General features: G+C 35.6%; 1 protein-coding gene across 1 annotated transcript in view; it reads right to left on the reverse strand.

Moving 5' to 3' along the window:
* Positions 1-21,164, reverse strand: part of crhr1 (corticotropin releasing hormone receptor 1) — an 80,454-nt gene that overhangs the window by 43,110 nt on the left and 16,180 nt on the right. Inside the window, exons 3-4 of the mRNA XM_060892418.1 lie at positions 17,187-17,306; positions 8,592-8,677 (exon numbers count right to left, since the gene is read on the reverse strand). Coding sequence (XP_060748401.1) covers positions 8,592-8,677; positions 17,187-17,306 — 206 coding nt within the window. The remainder of the gene's footprint in view (positions 1-8,591; positions 8,678-17,186; positions 17,307-21,164) is intronic.

A 21,164-nucleotide genomic window follows, 5' to 3' on the forward strand; every position in this document is an offset into this window, starting at 1 on the left:
GGGCATACTTTAAAGCCATTCTAAGATGTGGGTATGTTTGTAGTAATTCTTGACAAATTCAAAATTGTCTGGAATTTTGTGTGATTTGATTTGTTAGATTTACTCGAGCTATTATCCTACTTTCCTTTCATTTCTCAACAATATTTATTCTTTTAAAATGTTCTTTATCCATGCTTAAATCTTCAAGTCACTCAGGCCCTTATTTGGTTCCTCTAATCCAATATCCTAAATGGAGCCATGCTCTTTTACAACTCTTAGACTTTATTACTTTACCACCATTTACAAAGCTAAACCTCTCCGGACCTTTTATCCAGTAGACACGACTTCCTGTCTTTTAGCCTCCATGCTAGTATCTTTACAAGCTTTTCAAGCTTTGCTCCTGTTCTCTCAGCAGCACCTGGGGTCAGGCTTAATCCTGCACTGCATTTGCACCATGACACTTTAGGGAATAGCTTGATCACACTGTCCCCATTGTCATTGCATTTTGCCTTGCTATAATCCTTAAAAGGGCATCAAATTTAGCGCATGGGAAAGTGCATTCTTGTGTTTGGACAGCTCGTGGGGATTGGCAAATGAAATGTAGTGCAAACATGACCTGAGAAATAGAAGAAGCAACTCGGGGGTATAAAGACAACCAAAACTGTAAGAAGATTCCTTATCCGGAAAGCTTGGAAATTTTAATTCTCATAATAAAACATCTTAAAAATATAATACTAAAGAATTTGTAGTAAATGCACATTATTTTTCTTTTGGATCTTGTGGATTAAAATGCACTATAATCTTTTTTTTTTGTAGACTTGTTTTTATAAAATAGGGAAAGAATCAAAAGCTTGCCAGATTGTAAAGTTAGGAATCAAACATGACCAGTAATGAAGTTATAGGAAAATAATCACTAACTGGATGAAGTGATACAGTCTTCCAGAAGTGATGGTATAACCTGTTATACCTTTACTACCAAACAACACATTGTATTTTTATCTAAATTTAGTTATGTTCAATGTTCTCTCTCTCTCTCTCTCTCTCTCTCTCTCTCATTCTCTCTTAAAAGGTTACAGAGAAGAGTAGACTCTCCTATGTTATAAATTTTAAATGATCAGCTTAACTCTGACAATGTGCTGATAATGCAGACCTCCGAAAATGTCAAAATTCTAAATGAACATGCTTTTACAGACAATATAAACAATATAAACCTATAAACCCGTGATTTGTTTTGCAGCTGCTTAAAATAATTCCACACCTTCTGATCAATCAGACTCAACTCAATATAAAACTCCACAAATACAGTAGAACAGAAGAGGAAGTGAAGGAGCACAAATTGTTCATTTCTGATTGGCCTGGTTATTCGTGCAACTGGATTAGGAGAACATCTGACCTACAGTATCTTCACATGCAGTAAAACAATATTCAGAATAAACATGAAGCATGATGAAATTTTATTGTAACAGCTTTAGTCAAGATTTAATAACTTGGAATTTTGCAGGTTTTTCATGCAAAATGACACTTAATTCTCTGTTCCATCAAGAGTAAGGTATGTGCAGATTTATTATTTTTGATACCTGTTATCCATTTTTCACTGACAGGGTGCTGGAGCTGGTATTCATCTGTTGCTCATTCACAAATCTAGTCCTAAAAAAACATTCCTGTTCTGCAACCCTGTCAGTATTCTGTCAATCAAAGTCATTAAATGCTCCTACGTCCAAAAAAAATATCAGAAAAGAAGATGATTCTGTGACAGTTTATTTATTTATTTGCTACTGCATTTAGGGTATAAAGCTGCTGTCAAATTTTCTTATAGTATGAAAACAATAACTGAGAAACCTCCAAAGATAAGCCCTATAGATATTAACTATAGACTATAGAACAGACAAAACATGAGAAAAACATTTTTATTGCTTTTAACTGGGTTGAAAAGAAGACAAGCTTCTTTGTCAAGAATACCAGTATATCCATCCATCCATTTTCTGTACTGCTTATCAGTATAGTGACAACCCAACACACTACCGAAAACTGGAGCACCAGGAGGAAACCCTCGAGACACAGGGAGAAAACGCACACTTTGAACCCATATAGTGGACACAGGAATCAAACCTCAAACCTTAAATTGCAAACCACAAAGGCATCATGCCCCCAGAATACAAATCCAGTCAGTCCAATCCAGACAAGCCGAGTCAAGTCTATTTTTTTCCTATATCACAGCTTGTTAGTAAGCTGTGATCAGAACAAAGGCTCAGCATTGTCGATTGGAGTTTGAACTCGGACTGGAGACATTCTGATCAGTAGTTCCAGAACATTTACACTGCAAGTTTCCAGCTTAAGCACAAACCACTAAATTTCTCTATCTTAATATGATAGACACTTGCTCTTATATCTTTTATAGCAATTTTTGTTCCTGATGCAGACTATACAGTAGCTATAATCTCATTAGTAACATTAGCCTCAATTCGCCTATAATATATAACTGTATGTGGTGACATTGTTGTCGTACCAAAACTTGGACCCGAATCAAGAATAAAAGTCATGATTTGGCGCAAAATAATCAATATAATATCATTCCCAGTATAATCTAACCTTAAAAAAATATAAAAGTGACTGTATACAGTAGGTATTCATACCCATTGCTGTAGAACCCTTAGATTAGTTTAAATACAATCAGAAAACAAACAATTCATATAACAATCAGTTATATAACAATTCGTTACTATATGGTTACAATTGTTATATTGTAATTAAAAATAATTACAATCTAAAAATTAGTTAAATGTACACTGAAAACAGCATGTTTAATCGGTTTCAAGTGATTGAGTTGAGTTATATTTACGCAATTTGAGTTTCATACATTCAACATGATTTCATCATGATGTATTTTCAAAGCACAGAATAAACAACAATGAACTCCACATTGTCATCTGAGCTGAGGCTCAAGTTTATTGAATACTATATTTCCCACCAGCGCCAGTGTACTTGTGGGAATTTCCAATTTAATTAGCTTATTTAGCGACTAGAAACTTTCTTCAATTAAATTTAGCATAAGCAATGAAATCATGTTTTGCTGAGTAACCGAATGTAATATGTAATTCTCTTAAATCTGACTGATCACATATTCTGTCATACGTTTTTACATTGTAGTCAACGTTCATGCTATTAAAGTGCTCTCTGGTCTCAGTATGAACACACACACACATCTGGAAAGCTTCAGCACTGGATAGAGTTTATATCTAATTGAACAGCATCAGGAAGTCCAAGACCAACTGAAACAATCTGGTACAAAGTTCTGGAAAAGTATTACGCACTAGTCAGAGATGCATACAAATGGCTAAATTTGAAGGAACGGGAGAGACTTATACCTCAGAGTAAATGGTGATATCATACTGATTTCTGATTTTCCCAAGTGTTTGTTTATAAGCCTCTAAAATTTGAAGGTGATCTTCAACCAATAAAATGCTATCCCAACAGAGGGAAAATCACGTCTCGCACTGAAAACCAACAGTGTCCTGACTCATTTTATATCAGACTTGCAGCCATAAAATAATTATTGATTAATGTCCCATAAGTCAGTCCGCTAGCATAATGGAACATCAGTTTACTGGGAAAAAGGATTAAAACTGTGTGCTATATTCTTGCTATATTACCTTCCCAGCAGAGTTGATTAGACTGGTGGAATGTACTGATAGTCTGTGGTCTAGTGAGTCAGTGTCAGGATGTATTCATTGATAAAAACTTTAAAGAACTTCTGGAAGTAACTCTGGATAAAGCATCTGCCAAAGGCCATTAATGTAAATGTAAAAATTTCTGACCAATTTAGGGAATTACCAAGTGTTTATCAAAACTTATACACGCCACTCGACATTACAGTTGTAAAATATTGGGAGTCTGATACTGTAGACAAATGAAAAACGGACATACATTTTTATTCATTTTTATCCTCTGTGAAAAATTAGGGGATACAGACAATTAGACTTATCTGTAAGTAGGTTCTCTGGTCTTAATTGGTCATTTTTGTCCATTCTGTATAACCATATCAATAATTATAGAATTGACTGGTGAAGGATTTTGTGTCTAGTTCTTTCATGCATAATCAATGCCTGACATTCATATGTAATCAACGTCTGATGTTCCTGTGCCCCACCTGTAATTTACATGTAACTGTAAAGGGGGGACCAAATGGCTGATTACTTTGTGCCTATGCCCCACCTGTAGATAACACAATGGACTGTTTGTAAAGCAATCAACTGATCAATACACAGGATGGCCCTTCTGTCGTGTCCATTGTAAGTTCTCCAGTAGAAGGTCCTAACTGTATCTGTCTATTGGTTGAAGGCCATATGTTACCAGGAATAAAGTCTGGTTTGCTACATAAACATCAATAAATGCTTTTTTCCCCTGAACTTGGTCCAGCTTACTTTTCTTTTACATATTAGAAGCATTCTAGTAAGTTGGCGAGCCACCCAATGACCGTGCAGCCAAATTCAAGGAAAATCTAACACTGGAAATTCAGTTGTTTGAATTGTGGTCCTAAAAATACAGATGTCATTGTTATTGGTTGCAAACCAGTCACAATTTGGTGACAGTATTAATCAAATTTTTGTGGTTGTTGAACCACTTATTTTCCACAGGAAACAGGAACGGTTCCAGATTACATCAACAACCTGTGCAAAGGTCTGTATCTGTTAACTAGGCATAAGGCATAAATGCCTCTCTTGATTGCTAAGACATTGCTACACTTTTTTTAAGCTAGCAAATTACTTTTAGCTACGTTTCCCTGGGCAGAACTCATGTAATAGGGCCTTTTGCCTAAAGCATGAACACTAGAGCACAACCACATGTTCCCCTTCGTATTAATTATTAAATCTCCAGTCCAGCAGGAAACAGATGGCAGAGATCACTGCTAGCTAGCTTGGCATTTTGCATGTGTGTGTGGCTCTGTATGTGAATATGAGGTGTGCATGTGTGTGTGTGTAGGGGTACTGAACATCCTAGTCATACTGTATGTGTAAGTGTCCAAGGCTCACTTCATAGAACCTAATAACCAGGTTTGTTATAATTCACACACACAAAAATTTGAAAAATTTCCTACAAATGTCTAAACCATACATGGCTAGATACAGCTAGTCGACAAAGCTTTCTGTTACTCATGTTACAAGAAGTACAGTAGGCAGTTCTCAGGGAAAATTAATGATCTCTGGTTGCTTTGTTGTTGTATGTGTGAACATAGCATAACAGATAGTGATTACTACTTAAAGTAACAAAAAAAATGTTTCTCACTCTATTTGAGGTACTTACAACAACAAGTTCTTCAAATAAAAACAATTAAAAGATCTGCTCTACATTAATCACAGTTTTTTTTATTCTCAATGCACACATGATTTAATTAACATATAATTTTAAAAATGTTTTGTTATGCTTTACATCTAAGATAATTCTGAGTTTTTTTTGTTTTGTTTTGTTTATATAAAGTTTATATCTGGAAAAAAAAAATGTTCAAAAAAGTAAACAGACAAACAATAACCTAGCTGATTCTCCAGGGACAAGCTGGAACAGAGCCATGCAATCAGTTCACCCATTTTGTTTCTAGAGGAAAATATCCAACTATTCGCTAAGGTAAATCGAAAAGTCAGAGAGATGTGACATGGTGGATTTACTGGCTTTTCCCCATCGTATGAGAAGCAGCCTTCAAGCAAACAAACTATACTATCAGTTTTTAGACCAAAATATAGACTTCTGTAAATCAAACGACACAAGCATTTTTGTATGAAAGCCTACACTGCATTTGATAGTAATTTTTTCATAATTATCTTAATAATTCTCAAAACAGATGATGAATGTTTATTGGGCTTGAATCAATAGATACTGTCACCAAGTAGCTTAATATAATATAGAAATACATACATTTCTGAAAATTAGGCTTTCTCATGACATCATTCTTTAAGGTTCAGCAATGTTTTTGTGCAAAAATTGCTTGCTAAAATAAAGCCAAATGTCTGGTTTTGTGTAATGATCTCAGTTACTATTTTAGACTAGAGAAGAGCTGGCTAAAAGCTGACATTTAAAGTAATGTAGTCTGGAATTTGAATTTTGCATTCATGCTCCATCTCGGTTATTCTCTAAGATGCCAGCTGTGACAAAGACACCCTTTAGATCATTTTACTGTAATATGAAAGCCAGAAGCCAGCACAGTTTTTTGCCATTTCGAATCCGACATCACTGACTGCTAATAAAGCACTTAATACAGTCTATTACTGATGAATTGACCCAGCCACATTATGGCTAGAGGAAAGTATGGAGTGCATTAATGACCTATGCCTCACTGGCATAACTTAATTTGTTCTACTTTTACCTATGTCTCGCTTTGTGCATATGTTGGAGCAGGTTTGGGTTCCTTTAAGTTAGTTGCTTAGAAATCTTAATGCTATAGCTTACAAGGCCATTTGATACAATTGTGTGCTCCTAACTTCGTGGCAACAAATTGGGGAGGAAACACAGATGTGCATGAAGGTCATGCAAACACATATTTTTGTTCGTGTAATGTAGTTAAAGTCAATTTGTTATCCAACACGAGAAAGTCAACAGAAAAGGGTGGATTCTGGTTTCTCGACCAGATGACAAGCAGAAAATTTTTGTCTTCCTAGCTTCTTCTATAATGTAATGGAGGTGAAAACTTGATGTCAGGGTTAAGGTATAAGGTCAGGGTTATGGCTTAAATTTAAGAGTTAATGTTAGGCTTTTGGTTTAGGGTTATGGTTAAGGTTTAAGGTTTAGGGTTAGGGTTAACATTTAAGGATTAGTGTTAGGTTTATGGCCCAGGTTTAAGGCTTGATGTTAGGGCTTAGGGTTAGGGTTTATTGTTAGTGTTTGATGGATGTTTTACAATATAAAATATGCACCTTCATATTCAACTTAATAAAAGTTTCACAGTCACTAGTTTCTGTAACTTTGCTACTAACTTCTAACTTTATTATCACATGAAAGTCATGAACACTGGAGGTTGAACAGGTAATTTGCATGTTAAGGAGTTCATTCTTATTCAAATAAAATACAGAAAAAATACAGCTCACAATCAAACAAACACAAATAAAACACAGCTCATTAAGAAAACAGGAACATAATATAACAAAGCATATATCAAATTTTTGCTTAACCATTTAGTATTAGGATGTAGTCTACTGTATTGCTCTGTCAATACTTAGCTTTGATTCGCTAAGACGTTAGTGCTGTTTACGCTAAAATGTGAATAGGATTCACTGGGATATAATGATGTTATACCAATATACCTATTATAATATTCCCCTTAAACTGCCTTATATAGGACAGCTTGAGAGATTGCTTGAAAATTACCCTCTTGCCCTTGTTTGAAGCGGGAGAGACGATATTCCCTGCCACTCGATGTGTGGGAAGAAAGAAGAGCAGCGAACTGCAAACAAGTGTGACTATGCCAAGCCAATAGCTGGGTGTAATGGCCTACTAGGTGGAGTGAATAGCAGTTGAAGCCCACCCTCCTGTTATAGAACTGAAATGTAATAGAGCGAATGCGGAACGGCTTCTTGATTTAAGATCCTCCATACAGACAGCTTCCTGCCGTGCCTGCTTAAACACTCACTTTGAAAGCAGATAACAACAGAGCAAAGCACAGAATGCAGAAGAGGTATACATTATTTATTTCCTCTTCTTGCCACTTGTGTTACAATAGATGGCAACTGATGAATCGTACAAGAAAACAGAACCTGTGCTGAATCTTTGCTAAAATTTGACTCCTCGATATCTTGCCAATTTTTAACTCAAAGCCCATATACATAAATCATTATAATGTGCTGCACTTCATGACTTCATAATGTTTTTTAAAAAAAATTATCAACTCATTTTATTGCCATTTGGCACACAAATACAAAAGATTTTGAACAAAAGAATAAGGTGTAATATTTTAAGTAAAATCGTGCGGTATATGATTTGATTAGAAAATAGCTGTGGTATTTATTTTTTAAAAAATTAATGCATGATGATTAGAAAAAAAGGACAGTCAGAATAGTTTTAGAATAACTTTGTAATATGAGAAAAAGTTGAAGAATAAATCCAGAATCAGAGCAACATTTGTGTGTTAAAATGAGGGACAGTGACGTTTTGGTAAAGTTATTACTGATTTTTTAATTATTTCTCAAATCTTTAGTCTCAAAACAAACAAACAAAAGCTGTCTTAAAACTTCGAGAATGTGTGTCTTTGTGTTTTCATCTACATGATGCTACATGACATGCTGGTACGATTGATTAAATTGCTAGCATATTAGCTTGTGTAAATGGCAATGCACATAAGCAGTACAACAACAAAAAAACATGCCGCTTATCCTGAGTTGATAGAATGAGGAAGTTGGAAATGGGAGTGCGGCTTGATTAAGTTTAAATGTGCTTTTACGCCTCCCCTGTAATACAAGTGGTGTATTTTTAGAAATAAGAGCCCGCATTATTGCATCATTAAATTACTACTTAAAAGATGTTTACTACTTAAAAGTCTCCAGCCCTTTAACAAATAATTATCTCTTAACATTCCACTAAATCCTGTTACTTTTATGGGATAGTGGAAGTCATTGTGTGCAGGTCTCTACCTCTTCATTGAGAATCTCCTGACACTGAGAATAATTTCCCTTCTTCGCCCAAGTTCCATTGGCCAGACATTCTCTGTAGACGTTATCTGAAAAATCAAAGAAACAAAACATTTCTATTGTTAGACATTTCTAGATGTGTGGGAGTAACACTAAATGTCAGCAAAGTCATAGCATGTACAACTAATACAGCTTCTTTGTTAACCCTTTCACTACCATTGAAATAGACCTATGGGATATTTTCAGTCAGTGTAAACAAATACATTTTTTATGGCTACAAGTATGATATAAAAAGGAATTTGTTCTTATATCAGGAGTCAGGAGTCAGGACTCTGTTGGCTTTCAGTGTGAGATGTGTGTTTTTTCATCTGTTGATAATCTTACACAGAATTTTATTGGTTGATGTAACCCCTTCAAATTTTAGATGCTTCTGAACGAACACTTGGGGCATCTCAGAGAGCAGAAATGGGTTTGATATCACCAAATACTTATATATGTTATAAGAAACTACATATTCTTAGTGTTTGATGTGAGCCATTAACCACCACTGTGGAATGTGACATGACAAAAACATTCGATGCTGAACATGGACGCAAAAAGGGCTAAAATTCCATTCCATGTTTGGGTTATTTGTGTATTTTTTGTCCTGTATGTTAACATATTTTATGTTCACTCAAACAGAACTGCTAATCAATCAAAGTTAAAATGTTAAAAGCTCAAACAATCAGGCAAACAAAGGAAAAAAGGAATCAAAAACTAAACTACAAATCTAAGTCTAAACTACAAATGAAATCAGGAATTAATACTCAAGAGTTGCTTACTTAAAAGACATTTTAAGTAAATAAAGTGCTTACTGGAAGTAAGTGAATATGTGTATAGTTTATCACTTTTAATTCAATTCGTTTTAATCTTTCAATCTTCTCTTCTATTTTCTAAGTAGTTCTGATGAACCAAAATTGAAATGCTAGGGATTTTAAATCACTGCTATGGCAGGTTTTGGGTTTTACCATCAGATAAATTAGGAAGACAATTGTGTGGTTATTTACAAAAGTACTGCTTGTCAATAGGTTCATATAAAACTTGCTTATGCATCTGAAAATACAATGAATATGGTCTTTGAAGGCACCATGATAAAAAATCAACAGCAATGGTACGGCCAACAACAACAACACTTGCTGCAAAGTTCATAGCCAAACTCCTATACATCTGACCACATTTAAGCACTTGCAAAGTTAACAGACCGAAGCATGATGATAGATATACAGCCATTTCAAATTAGGAATGAGGATTGGTGCTAAATCGCTGTAAAATGTGCTCAAGGTGCACTGTGAAATCTGGAACAGGCTGTGTTTCAATACACATGTGGGAAACTAAAGCACTAACTTTGTGAAGAGATGAGTCCTGGAATCCTAACTGATACCTAGACATTTTGACTACAACCATGTTTTACAGTAACACAACATAACTGATTCAGAGGGGAATAAATTCATTTCATTAAATACATTCCAAATCACACAATTATGCACTATTCCGCTCCATTTTTGTAGTTTAATTCCAGAGTAGTGTTACACTACATTACATACACTAATACATTTAGAAGATTCTTTTATCCAGAACGGCTTACAGACTAGGAAGTAGAAGCAAGGATGATTCACTAATTCCACCTGACAAATGAAGCTTATATAGTGGAAAAGGGGTGAGCCTACTGGGTACCGATGCTGGATGAGAAAAAATGTTCAAGATGGCTGACAAAACTGTGGTAAAGCGACTGTAACGGCCTCGCATTATGTTCATTTGACATCGACTGGGAAATTACTTATACTTACAGTTAGACAAAAAAACCCTTAGTGTTCTATTTGATGATATGACCCTTCTAAACCTCATACACTAGAGTACATAGTTCATAGTAGTGTGTAGTATGACATTTGGGACACTGCTCTAGTCCTTGTTTTTGTTTAAGTATTCCATATAGTACGTTGAATATACATTTATAATTTAGTATTGTAAGTGCTAACATCCTGTGTTTCCTGGTTACTTTACTCCTGCTGGAGTACAGGATCGGGGTTTCTGAGGTAATGCTTACTTCAAGCTCTTCAGCAGCTGCAGCCTAAGCCAGCATCCTGACACTAAAGAAGATTTATCTTTATGCATCGCCCCAGCCAACATTCCAGGCGGGCTGCGATCAATACATGACCTCATGATATTCTGAGCGCTTCTCAGACAATGCATCGATATTCGATCTGACGTACTAAAAATAGCCCTGAACAGCTAATGCTTTCTGTACCCACGCAGGTAGGCTGATACCGAAACTGCTACCCATTAGCTCACACCTCCAACAATCTTCTCCTGTGGTGTCTTTGGTTTCTGTGGTTCTGTGTTACTGTGCATCCACGTGGGTTTCCATGGAGATGTTTAATGTAAGCAAGTGTGGGTGAGAAAGCAATGTGTAGTATTTTTAAATGTCTTAAAAAGAAGTGAATGGAGAGGTGGGTGGAGTCTTGGGATTAGTGTGAGGTTATGACATTGAGGAATTGATGTCTAAAGTTACACAGCATGTTGTGAGAACAGCACAGCATTAGCGATTAGGATCCCCCCACCCTCTCTCTCTCTCTCTCTCTCTCTCTCTCTCTCTCTCATATCACTTGAAACAAACTTCAGGATGCATGGAACATTCATAGTTTTTCAGAGCAGCAGGACAGCTGTCCCTCAACAACAACAAAAAAAAACAGCAACCAGCACTTATAAACAGGAAATGCACTCTTACCCAAAGGTTTCTTTGGATGAGTACCATTTCTAGTTTTCTCAAGAGGTTTTCAATGGAACATTTCATAAACTAGAAAAAAAACCATGAAGATCTGTGTAGGATGGTATGCCAGATTTACACTATTTAATTTGTTAAAATGAAAACAGATTGTAAAATACACACACAGATGCAGCTAATGTGCTAGGAATGCTAAATGCCTAGCTATATGGAGCTAGGGAGCTAGTAGTCTTTACTCTATTAGCTGTTTCAAGGATTTAGCAATTTATATTTTTTGACAGAATATGTTCAGAATTTAATGTCAGACTTTAATGTCATGAAGCCATGAATAGAACTGTGTCTGATTGGCTTAAAATTCAATGAGAAATTTTTGCAACTTTTGCTATGGTATTATCTAGGAAAAGGATACAGTGACGTGTTGAGCCAGATTCATTAAAACTTTCTACCAGTACATTGTTCCATTCCTGGCAGAATGAAATCGACTTATCTGACATTTTTAATCAGTATTAAGAAATTAATTCTTTTCTGGCATCAAGTCTGATATAAGATGAGTCAGGACTTTTGGCTTTCAGTGTGAGACTTGAGTCAGGACTCTATTGGCACCTTCATATTTGAGATGGTTATGAACAAACACTTGAAGCATCTCAGAGAGCAGAAATTGGTTCGATATCATAATTTACTTTGAAGATAGAAACATTTGTGTGGAAAGAAACACATTTTTAATTATTATTATTTTATGTTGAGTGTTTACTTTCAAAGACATTAAACATGACTGTGAAGTGTGACATGATGAAGAAATTAAATGCTGAATATAAATAAAAAATAAATATAAAAGAATTGTCATTTAGGGGGGCACGGTGGCTTAGTGGTTAGCACGTTTGCCTCACACCTCCAGGGTTGGGGTTCGATTCCCGCCTCCACCTTGTGTGTGTGGAGTTTGCATGTTCTCCCCGTGCCTCGGGGGTTTCCTCCAGGTACTCCGGTTTCCTCCCCCGGTCCAAAGACATGGAAGGTTGATTGGCATGGTAGGTTGATTGGCATCTCTGGAAAATTGTCCCTAGTGTGTGATTGCGTGAATGAGAGTGTATGTGTGCCCTGCGATGTGTTGGCACTCCGTCCAGGGTGTATCCTGCCTTGATGCCCAATGACGCCTGAGAGGCTCACAGGCTCCCAGGCTCCCCGTGACCCGAGGTAGTTCGGATAAGCGGTAGAAGATGAATGAATGAATGAATGAATGAATTGTCATTTATTTGTCTTTTGGCAAAAAAGATATAACAATGTAATTAGTTGAGTCACACGTTACAAGGTTACATGTTACAGGTTAAGTCACATGTTACAAGCTGCTATGTCTACAGTGGAGTATGATGATGATGTCTATAGTCATGTATAATGTCACAGACATTGGAATGCCTTCATACATGTTTCCCACATGAACACCACATTAACAATTTCATGTATGCTGAACACACCTCATTAAAAAGCCTCTTAAAAGCTCTTGATGTAGGACTTCATGCAAGTATCCATGCAAGCTGCACTTGATCATTTATATTGCATGACCATAACATACATAATACCTGGGCTTGGGAAGTTAATAACCAAACAAAGGTCACTTCTCCGAAAAGCTCTTTTTAACATCATGTGTATTTTTTTTCATTATTATTATTTTTTTTTTTAGGTTGGTCAGTACTTGGTTCTGTAGAGAAAAGAGTGCATGCTTAGAGCACATTCTTTTCCCACAGGATATCATGTAACCATTACTGACATGTTAGTTTACACAGGAATTGTATTACCTGGGTTGGTTGTTTTATAGACAACCATTTCATACAGTATGACACAGTATACACACACACACACACACACACACACACACACAGACACACACATACAGACACAGTGTAACAAATGACTAACATGATGGGTTTGGAACTAAAGAACTAAGATCCCAGAGACACTGGTAATAATTACATTACCGCACCTCCCAAAGTAAACCTAATCTAATCCAAATAGGGATCCACTCCATCCTGTGCTTCAATAAAGAACAGCTGTGTTAAAGTGACCTGACTGAGCTAGCTTTGCAAAAAGCTTAAAGTGGTGTACAGATCTCCAGGTATATGGATATGCCAAGTTATGCAACACTAAGCCTGTCTGCCTTTCAAAAATAAAAAATAAATAAAAAACTTAAAGTTTTCTTAAAGGGGATTTTTAAGGATTTAAATTCAAAACTTTTTGGACCCTTAACCCTAAATTATCTCACCTTAACAGACTTTTACAATCAGTATAAACAAATTAATTATCTAATTGCTGTGAGTCTGATTTAAAATTAGTCAGGACATTGGTTTTCGGGGTGTAAAGGTATATCATGACTCTGTGTTAATCTGCAACTGAGCAGGACAATGAGATACGGGGAGGGGTTTGAGCTTCCTGCCAGGCAAACAGTTCACAATTCTCTCGACAATAATGCTGTTACAGACATAAAAACAGACTAAAATTACAACTGCTACATTTTAATTATCATATTTAAACCCTATAATCAGACATTGCATTATACAAGCTGGACCAAAACAAGTGGAAGCTTTAATTTTTAATCTCAGGACACCACAGCGTATCATCTGATCTGCCTATTTGATTTTGGCCCAGGTTTTACTCCGGAAGCTCTTCCTTACACAACCGTCCCAGTTTATCTGGGCTTGGGACCAGTATTAAGAATTAACCCCTCAGTGGCTTGGTCTGTTCCCTGCCCAAGAATCCTGCCCCTTGACCACCAGGAAATGTAATACTTTTATATAATATGGCAAAAAAAAAAAAAAAAAATTGGAAAAAGCAGCAATAAGCAATAACTGCTACAGACAGACATGGAGCATATAGTGTGAATGACCTGGATGTGCTCTTATACTATGAATGTACTGGAATGTGTCTGCGTGTATGTGTGTGTTTATGTTGCTTTGTTCCACATCATCCTTATTATGCCAGCAATGAGACCTTGTGATATAATGCATTGCTCAGCTGTAGTCGTGTCATTGTTGAGCCTTTAACATACCTGTACTGTATATTAGACTCTAGCTCTCCTGTCTTATATATTATCTAATAATATAATTTGGTCTCTGGATAAATTTGGTTCTAATTGAATTTCATTTGGATTTTTGTAAATACTTATTTACAATCTATGAAAACTAACCTGTTCATTTTAAGGTCTAAGGTGTAAACCCAATACTCAAACCAATGATACTACATAGATGAAATCTGTGAATCCTGTAATGTGTGTCCTCATATCATCATGACTGAACATGGCTCAGAAGAATGGGATCGTTTCTTAGCGAGTAATTACTTGGAGTGATGAAAATATGCGCTGCTGATTAAAGTGATGCATTACCCACTATGCACTCATCAGAAACGTGTCTCTGTGCTGCACCACCCACACACTGTTCCCTCTCACACAATCAGCTCAGCCTCACACACATACACTGCATAACATTCAGAGAATAGACTACAGTAGACAAGGCGCAATGGAGGAACCCCAGTGGAGTGGGTTATCATTTATTTCTTTATCTTACTGCATAGAGTGTGTGTGTATGTGCATTGCTGTATGTGAAAAAATAATTTATATTGTTTATTGTATATTTAAATTTTATTTAGTTATAAATAAATTTTCAAGGTGTTTCTGTTTGGTCTGCTCTCCTTGTCATATCATTGGCTTGTTGTTTAATCGTGTTTAACTGTTTCATGTTAGTTTTTGACCTAAAAAGTGACCCCTTTTTTTTTTTTACATCATCTCTTATATTCATCATTTTTCTTTGCTTTAAGAACACCCAAGATCAAATGTCTTGGTTTATGAATTTGCTAGTTTTTCATTCTTTTTTTTTTTTTGACCCTTAAGAATGTTTTAACATCCCAACACCACAAATACAGGGATATGACAACATTCCAGGAAGGTACAGTATATCACTGTACTGGTGGGGAAAGTATGCTACTTGGAAAAAGTATGACAGTGGTCCTATTACTTTCTAAACCCCTTGATATGATAATAATAATTTATTTGTTTTCCCCATAGGTATGAAGCATATGCACATTTAAGGTGGAATGGTGATACAGCTTAAGGTGGATTGGTGATACAATTTAAGGTGGAATGGTGATACAGCTTAAGGTGGATTTGGTGATACAGTTTAAGGTAAAATGGTGATACAGTTTAAGGTGGAATGGTGAAGTAATGAAGCACTTTGGAGAGAAACTGACCCTCTGCTTCATGCTGGCTGTATAACCCCAGCCTGATGTGGATTATTTTTCTATACTAGAGTATGCTACCATGTTTTATTCCTTACAAAACATATTATTCCTTACATCACATTACATATATTCCATCACCTGTCTCCTATAATAACACTGTTAACATTAACTACTCAAAAATACAGACATTTTGAAAGGGTAGAGCAGAGGGTAAGGAAAAAACTCTAATCATTCTGCAGCAGAATTGAATTATCTAATCATTTTCATCATTTTAAGTTAGATCTAAGCCTGTAACTATGTGGAAATCATCCATCTCACAGAGAGAAAGAGAGACTAGAAGATCTGGATACTCACCCTGCAACTTCTAAATAAAACTCTTTTACAAATTGACACCTCAGACCACAATGAATATGGCATCTAGTATTACTTCAGCAATGATTCTTTAATTAATTCCCTTTTCCTATTTAAATAAGACACATATGTACACTGAAACACACACATACACACACCCTTAAAGTCCCTCCACATAGATCATATCTGTCAGATCACACAAGCAGCCACAGCTATTTCCGTCCTTATCTACTCACGCCAGGGATTCGGACATCTACAATGGTGTGCGTAACTGCACAGTGCACACACACACAGCAATAACTCCTCTGGCTATTTGGCTTCTGATGCAATCAAAAGGTCAGAAGAAGGGTCTTTCTGCTTGTCGCTAAGTGATGTACCAGCTAAATGTGCATGAGAGTGAGATGTTTTTGTGTGCTACAGATTTGCTAATGTACTGTAATATATAATGAAAGAACAATGTTGGAATACCAGTAAAGTAAGAAGGTAAGTCTGGTCAAAATTAGCCAGAAAAGAAAATCCAAAATGAAAAGTTTAAATGAAAAACTGCAAAAAAAAAAAAAAAAAAAAAAAAAAATTAGCATTTATTCCCAAGACTCCCTCTTGCGTCAGTGGATAAACTCACTGTAGATTTGGATCTAAGAACCGGTCATATCTATAACACTGTTCTATGCCAATGTCAATTGGCACCTGTCATGTGATTGACAAGCACAAACTCATTTTCCGCTTGTATGTCTATAAAATAAAAGAAAAAGATGCTGGTTTGTTAGTTCAACTAATTTGCTACCTTAAATAAACAAAACAATTCAATATAACAATAAAATAAAAATAAAAAATACAAAGAAATGATTTCACAACATATTACATTTTATTAAAAAACTAAGTAACTGAAAAATCTATTTTTTTATATTTTATTTTTACTTTTTTATAAGCAAACAAACAAACAAATATTTTTCGAAGATGGTCCTATTTCCGAATAGCATGAAGATCTGTTTCTGATTGGCACTATGGAATTGATGGTAAGATTTATAAATTCTTCTCATAAAATACGAGGCGTTCTCATATGATAGGATGACAAATCATAAATTTTAAGCATGTTTAATATTTACACTGACTTTGCCATGGTATCATGTCTGACATGAATGTCAGAATTAGTGAATTAAACTCAATGATGCCGTGATTATCCAGTAGCATTTTACTAATAACAGTTAATAGACAGAATATGAGTCAATCTTTCCTTTTGGTTCATTAATTGGTGCTGGACTCACTGGTGGTGTTGTAGCGGACACCCAAGAAGGTCTCAGGGCATGGCCGTGCTACTATCTCCCCCGCGCTGCTCCTGGGCCAACATGTCCCAATGCCATCTATAGATATATTACAAAATAAACCTGTTTGAGAGAGAGAGAGAGAGAGAGAGAGAGAGAGCAAGTCAGTGATTTATGGAGTAGCCTAAACATTATTTATGAATGCTCCTGCCTATGGGGAAATTTTCCCATCTTTTTCCTGCGAGAATGTCATTTTCACAAGCATGTAATTTAGTTCATCTGTGCTGAAGTGTATTTTTTTTTGCAATGCAAATGCAATTCATGTGAAATAGATTTTGGCCCAAAAGCCTCAAACCATTACAAGTCATGACCCAAGAAAACAATACACGAACGAATTTTGTAGAAATATTATGTATACAATATCATCCTCTGTATTCTGTGACAGCGATGCCTTTCCAATGCCTTCATCCACCTCCTTTTTTGAGAACAATTTTTATTGAAACGACAGCGATCTTGTCCTCTGAGTCCATGCCTTCCTTTGAGATTCAATATTACCGCTTAGTCAGCCCTGTATCTGCTATGCACAGCAGAGTGTGAAATACCTTTTAGCTCAGATCTGCGTCTTATATAACAATGTTTCGTCTGCAGTCTCGATAGGGTGAGTTTCTTGATGGGTTTTTAATCATTTGTGACTGGTACATCTAATAGGATTCCAGGTCGAATCACAGCACTGTTGTACTGATGTATATTTTTGTACAATACAGCTTTGTGAGAAAGTGGTGTGAGTGCATGTTACAGGGTATCTCAGTCATGGAGAAGGCATGCATTGAGATGTTGACATCAGGGGAGAGTGTGAAGGGTTTGGCATTGCAAGTCAAAGCTCCAACAAACTGCTTAGTACTATCTAGGGATACATTTTGGATACAAACCATACAATTGCTCCAATTTATCAAAGGTGTTCAGTGCGGTTTGGTCAGACTAGTCATCTTTTTCCATAACAACCTTGGCAAACCATTTCGCAGGTACATATTTATACTATAACCTGTTTAAGCATCTAAGTTCCAGTAAAGGGAAACTGTAATGCTACAGCATACAAAGACATCATCTATAATTGTGTGTGATCCAGATTTGTGACTACAGATTGATATATGTCTGTCACAAAATACTGTACATTGTGGTTTTAACCCCAAAAAGAAAGACGTTAGGAGTTTCTGTGGATTATTACCCTCTTCCAACATATTTTCAGACATAAGACATTGTGTTTCCAACAAAGTAAAGGATATATAGTGGGTGGGCGGCAACCAGCAGGTGACCAAACTGAGAGAAAATTGCAATAGTGTGGAAACAATATGTTACATCAGGGAGCAGGGTATTTCTTCAGATTCAAATGATTCCATTCTTTACACTTATTACTAAGCTGTGCTAAATTTAGCTGGGGAAAAAAATGTTTTAATTTTAATGCCTCATCAACATTTAACAATTTAGAAGACGACATAAAGCTTGCTGTTCTCATTTTTGCTCGTTTCCATTTCTGGCACTAAAATGGTAAAGAACTGTGTTTAGGCATGTTGGAAGTCTGTGGTATTTGAGTGTTTATTAGTACGTATGTGTTTTTATTTTGTTTTTACTTCTAGTTGTTGTTGTGTCTTCAAATTTTGATTTGCCTTTTGTTTATTTTTGTATTTTTATGTTGCTTTTATGTCAGATTTATTGTTGTGTCTACAAATTTTTTTGAGCCTTTTGTGCTCTTACTGTTCAGAGTGACCTCACTCTTGTAGATTAGAGATTTAATCTGAGTGAGTTTTCATCCTGGTTAAATGAAGGTTAATACTACATTTACATTTGCCACATTTGGCAGACACCCTTATCCAGTTTCACTATTACTACTATTTGTATTATTGTATGACTTATCAGCTTTTTAGGTAAATTGTCTTATCTATTACTTTTTTAGGGTTATGGGTTACTAAAACCTTGCCAGATGTTTATATTTCTTATTATCTGCTTCATCAAATGTGTCCTAAATCCACCTGTGCTTTTCTTGACATGGATCCAATGCCCGAATTCTCGATCAGACCTTTAATGAAAGTTCTTCATGGGGAATTATACATGTGATATCTGGAACACAACCCAGTGCCATGTAATTTCTCTACCCTGGCTGTGAATAAAGGTGATTTTGTGCTTGGAGAAGCCCTGTATTTCATGACTTCTCGAATTTCCTACTGTGTGAGACCGAAAAAGACAGCAAAGGAGAAAAGCGGAAGGAATACAAAAAACTTTGGATTAATCAGAAGTGGAAATGTAAAGGATTTATGGCATACTGCTGAATAGCATGATCTACCACACAGTTACAAAAAGATGTTAAACTGCATGTCGACTGCCATGCTTTGTATGATTACTGTTTTTCCTTTAATATACTGTTATTTTGAGCCTGCTACATTCCCTTGTTGTTGGTGCGGTTAGAGGAATCGGTTGCTGCTGAGAATGATGTGGTTCGACCTGCGTCCCTATTCATCAGAGGCAAGATAAAAAGCACAGCGTAATATACTGTATATGCAGAGATTTTGGAATAATTAAAGAGACTCAGAGATCAGAGGATCATACAAGGCAGTTCATAGAGTGTAAATCAGAACAAAGATGAAAAACAAATCATACGCCAGCATTAGTTTAAAAAGTTTTCACTTAAAATCTGAAAGAACTGAAAACATAAACAACGCTTATTTATATGAAGGTGAAGTCAATTATGTTGTGTAACAGCATAATGTTGATTGCATATTATTGCATTAGTGTGTGGGTGTGGTACACGTATTGTTAGTGTCTTGTGACCATTGGTGCAGAGAACAATATAATTTAAAAATATTGGGAAAAAAGGTTAAAGTTTGAATAAATACAACAAAATGCTGCTGCAGTATCCAATTAAATTATTTTTTTAATCAATTATTTTTTATTATATTTATCATCTTTACACTGGCTACCTGTTAAGTTTAGAATTGATTACAACCTACTGCCACTTACATACAAGTCTCTTAATGGTTTGGCTCCCATTTATCTATCTAGTCTTCTAACACGTTACAATCCTTCATGCAGAGCGTTTTCGTATTTAGCTCCCAAACTTTGGGATAGTCTTCCTGATAGTGTTCAGGGTTCAGACACTTTCCCAGTTCAAAAGCAGATTAAAAACTCATCTCTTTAGTCAGGCATACATATAATACATCTGAAAAAATGCACATTATCATCTAGTGCTTGCTAATATTATGAACAGCAGCTACATTAGAGGAGATGTGAACTCCATGTGGTCTTTGAAGACAACAACCTCTTCATCAATACACCATTTAAACTGTATATTTATAATCACACCCTCCAGTGTCACCCATATTGTGCTATACAAATAAATTTGAATTGAATTGAATTCCCTTTAAAAAGCAAGTTTTATAGCAGCTCATGCAGTGCCTCTTTTAAAATTGGATGAAATACACATAACTACAGCTATGTTTTCTGCTTTTTGTACTGTATTGTATTGCATTGGAAAAATTTATATAAAAAAACAATTTATTACAGAAAGAGAATTTTAGCAAAACACAATTATATAATTTCACTTCTGCATTTGCATTTCTTTCAAATTATACATTGCAGGTAGTATTCAGAGATAAGTTGAGAATTTATTTACAAAATCACACGCATCAGTATTCAGAACTCAGAATTATCTCAGGATTTTTTTTTTTTTTTTTGAGGCTCAGGTGAGGCTCAGTTATTCAGTAATAATGCGTTTTTGATGTGCAGTATTCAATCTAAGGTACTATTGTTCATATACACAAAATTTCAACCTAAAATTAATATTTTAAATGAGAATATAAACCAAAATTATTTCTTGCCATTTGGACAATAATAAATACATAAATATGACATTATGAAATAAACCATCAAATGAAAATGTCAAGGTTTCTGAATGACATCAAAAGAAAACGAAAGAAAGCAAAGATACTG

The sequence above is a fragment of the Tachysurus vachellii genome, chromosome 18, assembly GCF_030014155.1.
Source record: "Tachysurus vachellii isolate PV-2020 chromosome 18, HZAU_Pvac_v1, whole genome shotgun sequence".
Classification (NCBI taxonomy): Eukaryota; Metazoa; Chordata; class Actinopteri; order Siluriformes; family Bagridae; genus Tachysurus; species Tachysurus vachellii.